A 4,859-nucleotide genomic window follows, 5' to 3' on the forward strand; every position below is an offset into this window, starting at 1 on the left:
AATGAACTCTAAAACTGTCTATTAATGACAAAATCTTTTTTTTTATTCTCCTTAAAATTTACTGAATATCCATGGTGCATTAACGGAAACAAAGGCATAATAGTTCAATAACAAAATCAGCAGAAAGCTGTATCCCATTCTGATAGAATAAAAAACTGAAGTCAGCCTTTGTTTTCACTCTTCAGAAAAAAAGAGAGAACAGGGAATTACACAAGGCCCTTTCCATGAAACATTTAGTAACTTGGGACAAAGAACTGCGCACTTACGTAACCACAACAGTAATTCTACAAAGGAGAGCCCCATTCAAAGTGTGCTTTAATCACGTGGCATAACAACTCGACTTTCATTCACAACTTCATTCTTTACAGTATTGCACTTTAGTGTCGGCGTGTATTGCACATACGCCACAAAAGTGTGTTTTTTTAGATATGGAAGATTAGAAACACTTATTTTAAAGGAAAAATTAAAAGGACCGAGCAAAGGTACTGGGGAACTTTCTCTTAACATTTTTACATAAGCGTTGCATAACAGAAAACCGCCCGAAGCGGTCAAAGTTGCCAACTTCGCGTCGCCCAGGAAGGGCAATGAAACTATTCCATAAGAGGCGAAAGAAGGCGTGTGAAATCTGTCAGGACCGAGAAAAAGCTGCTTTAATTACAGCTCTGAAGTAACTTTTCCAGGCTGTCCCCAACTCCCCACCCGCCCCCACTGCTTATCCTACTCCTGCTCGAGATCTGACTGTCTTTACCGTCTCGCTGCTGCTCACAAGTTTTCAGACCCGGGGAACAGGAGGAAGCGGCGGCGGCGGCGGCAGGTGGACCCTCTTCCTTGACTTTCTTGCAGGACCGCTGCACCTTCGAGACCCCTTTACGTTTCCCGACCATCCCGGCCGCTATTTCGCGAAAGAAAACAGCCCGATCCGCCAACCCCAGGAGCGGCGGAGCCACGAAAGAGAACAGCGACTAGGGAGGCAGAAGCCCGGCGGCCTCCCGAAGATGCCAAAGAAGAGCGAAGCGTCTCTTTCGGACTTAGCGCAGGGCGGCTGGTGGCCGGGCTGTCGCTCCGCAGCAGCAGCCCTTATAACCGTCCTCCGTTACTCCGGCTTCTCGCAGGAGACAAGCCAGACAGAGCCACGCCGGGCGCTCCGGGCTTTCCGCGGCACCTCCTCCCTGACGTCCCTTCCGTGCCGGCGGCTCCGGAGAACCTGCGCTGCAGCGGACCGGGGGCTCTGGCGGGGACGCTTGCCCTTGTGAACCACTGGACTACGGATCGAGCTGACTGCGCTTCGCATCCCTCCGTTGCATCGGAGGAAGACCCCGCAACTTATTTCTCGGCTCCCTGGAAGCTTCCAAGAGGAAGCGTAAAAACGCTCAAGCTTCACGCCTGATCTATGGATATTCATTCACACGGGCGGTTTTGAATCGGTTCAAAGGGAGATGCATTAAAGAACAGGAGAAAAACCGGAAACAGAGATGATGGCTTGTTTGTGTGTGAATTCAGCCTATGAATCTAATCCAATGTTTCTCAACCTGGGCGACGTTAAGATGGAGTAGGAGTTGAAGTCCACACATCTTAAAATTTGCCCAGGTTGAAAAAGAATGGTCCAGTCTACCAAGCAAATAAAAAAAAAAAAAGCAGTATTATAAAGGCAAAAGAGCGGCGATTTCGATGAACTAACCCGGAAGCTAGACGTTACACGAACATCTATGTTTTATCTATATTTATGTACTCCGCTAGACGTTCGGTAGCCGTATCGGACTTGATATAAAATCTCGCGAGAACTAAGTAGTCTGCCTTTGAAAAAAATGGCGGACGAGGTGGATCAGGTGGGTGAAATGACGGGCATGGCGGTTTGTCGGCCGCTGAATCTTTTAGGAATTTGGCCCTGTTGCGGTGGAAAGTGTGGCAAGCCTGGGGGATGGTTAACCAGAGCTTCAGTTTCTAGCTCTCGCTTTGAGTTTCGCAAAATCCTGGGAACGAAGGCGTCCGTGTTTCATTCAGCGACCTGCCTCTTGCGGTTTATTTAATCGATTTATATGGTCGCTCATCTCTCATACTGTACACGACTCTTACTGAAAGCTGCTTTTGGCTTCCTTTTTCAAAGCCTTAGCAGATGCAAACATATTAAAGTTTTGCAGTGGGTGAAATGCTATTTCATGGTTTCTGATCAAATGCCTTAAATCGGGGGTCTTCAAACTTGGCCCTTTTATGACTTGTGGACTTCAACTCCCAGAATTCCTCAGCCAGCGTGCCTGGCTGAGAAATTCTGGGAGTTGAAGTCCACAAGTCATAAAAGGGCCAAGTTTGAAGACGCCTGCCTTAAATCGATGTTTCTCAAAATGTGGCATCCCAGAGGCCCGCAAAATCGAAATGATTTGCTAGTCGGCTTGAAAAACGATACAATATTAAAATTCTCGCGGGCTATAGTGAGAAGTCGATAAAGATTCTCAGTCATCCAGGTAGAGTTGTCTCGAAGTTAAGTCAGGGCAACTGGACTACGTTTCTTTTTGGTTTGAAACGTTCGCTGCTTATTCAAGTGTCCGTTTTAATTTTTGATGTGAATATTGATAAATATAACCTATACAAACAATTTTGGGGTTCAGTATAATTTTTTAAAGTGGCAAGGGATCCTGAGGGGAAAAACGTTTAAGAAATGCTGCCTTAAATCGTTCTCCATTACTATATTGGTCCTTAAACCTTGAGCTACACCTGGATTAAACCCAAGAGGCACCTTTTTCTAAAGTGGGTATCACTAGTGTGTTGCTGTGATCTGAGTGTACAAATTTGTGTGGCTGCTGTATGCCTTTTGTGTGTAAAAATAATATGTTCTAATTTAATTGTACTTGTTGAAGAGTAGCAAGTTACTTATACAGTATATATGCTCTCTATAAGTAGGAAAGCTTAGGCTGTATTTTATCTATAAAATCTCAATTGTATGGGCATTTCTTAATATATAACTTTTTAATTATAAAGTTATTGCAGTTAGTGACATTTATTGGAAAATAAGTCATTATGAACTTGGAATATAAAACAGGAAAATAGCATATGACCACATAGTCTTTCTGTTTGGGATTGACAAATATTATGGTCAAAGAAAAAATTAAATATATGTAATTTGAAGAACATTGATTCAAAGTATGTCAGCAAAATATAGACATTATATCCTTTGATAAAATAGACTGGCTCTTTCTAGTGAAATGTACATCCAGTCTTTTGTTTAAGAAAGAGGTGGGGGCAAATAATAATATACCAAATAAAATAATTACTAATGGGGGCTAAGTTGAGAGAAGAAACAGTATACATTTTCTCTAATTTTACTTGCATTTTCCTGTTGATCCAGTCAGCACAAGTGAACTCTTGTCCCTCTGAAAGCTGACGAAAATTCACCATATTAGATTATGTTACAAACTATTACTTAATTTCCTCCCATTTGATTTCAGTAAACATTAATCATCATCTGATTAGGGTTTTTTGAGAGGAAAGGAATAATTATCAGTAGCCAACATTTACCACTTATCTATATACAGCCTGCTTTTATTTTTATAAATAATTCAAGGTAACAAACATATCTAATACTCCCTCCTCTTATTTTCCCACAACAACAACCTTGTGAGGTGGGTTGGGCTGAGAGAGAGTGATCTGTCTAAAGTCATGCAGCTGGCTTTGATGCCTAAGGTGGAGCTACCGGTAGATCTCATGGTCTCCTCGGTAGATCTCATGGTCTCCTCGTTCTTAGTCTGGTGCCTTAACTACTAGACTAAATTGTCTCATGTTTCTTTGCTAAAGTATGTCTCTAAATTGTTACATTTTGCAGCAACAAACCACCAACACTGTAGAAGAACCTTTGGATCTCATCAGGCTTAGTCTTGATGAACGGATTTATGTAAAAATGAGGAATGACCGAGAACTTCGAGGCAGGTTACATGTAAGTAAAATTACATAGAAGTGGGGAGGAGGGGCTGAAATTTTAAAGTAGAGATACCGGTATAACTATTTGCAAGTGGTTATAAAGGGGTGAAAAAGGTCACCTTTTTTCTGCAGTTTTATACTTCTGGTTTAAAGGTAATTTTTTTCTTAAAGTAAAACAAATTATGAACGATGCTTATTTAGTAATAGATAATTGTGGAGAAAAAAAAGTTAAGTTATAATTTATTGTTTATCAAATTTATATGCCACCCATCTCACTGTAAAGTTAGTTTGTCATGCAAGCAAAAATAGAGTCAGTTGATCAAAATAACGATGGCTTGTTTATCCTATTCCTGATTTCTATTTTCTTTTCTAAATATTTATTTTTGTTCTATCTCTGGATTGGTTGGAGCTTTGATATGAGCACAAACAAGTTAAAAACATATATAGATCTTGGAACTCCATTTTTAAAATCACAGCTTTATACCACAATTGCAGTTAATTAGCAAAACAAATAGAGGTTCAATGTACGGCCCACATGTAGAATTATAATCCAGAAAAGGTTTCCAAATTGAAATTCTGTGCCAGACTTGTTTTTAAATACGGAATTAAGTTTGACTTGGATGCATACTCCCATAACTTAATTTGCCATCTTTTAAAGGGAATTATGTATGATTTCCAATAAAGGCACAAAGAGTCCTGACAGCTATTATCCTATAAGAGCTACCTTAAAATAGATTTAAAAATCGAATGTTTGGGACTTCCGGTTTGAGTTCCTGTGCCGATGGCGGCGTTTTCGTTCGCCGCCTGCTCCGAGGACGCGTAAAAGCCGCAGGAGCAGCGTCAAACAGCTGCTCCGCGGCTTGAATCCCCTTCCCGGGCAAAGGGGAGGGGAGAGAGCTTCCCAGATAGGGGTAGAACTCCTGAGCTCCCACAGTTTTATAGCTGTGGGG

The 4,859-nt window shown here is 41.6% G+C and overlaps 1 protein-coding gene across 1 annotated transcript in view; it reads left to right on the forward strand.

Annotated features, from left to right (window-relative positions):
• Positions 1-1,802: 1,802 nt before the first annotated feature.
• LOC107299976 (U6 snRNA-associated Sm-like protein LSm3) overlaps positions 1,803-4,859 on the forward strand; it is an 8,840-nt gene continuing 5,783 nt past the window's right edge. Inside the window, exons 1-2 of the mRNA XM_015829321.1 lie at positions 1,803-1,826; positions 3,815-3,925. Of these exons, the coding sequence (XP_015684807.1) occupies positions 1,806-1,826; positions 3,815-3,925 (132 nt within the window). The 5' untranslated portion in view covers positions 1,803-1,805. The remainder of the gene's footprint in view (positions 1,827-3,814; positions 3,926-4,859) is intronic.

Source organism: Protobothrops mucrosquamatus, unplaced genomic scaffold (assembly GCF_001527695.2).
Source record: "Protobothrops mucrosquamatus isolate PMUCROS unplaced genomic scaffold, P.Mucros_1.0 scaffold5853, whole genome shotgun sequence".
NCBI lineage: Eukaryota > Metazoa > Chordata > Lepidosauria > Squamata > Viperidae > Protobothrops > Protobothrops mucrosquamatus.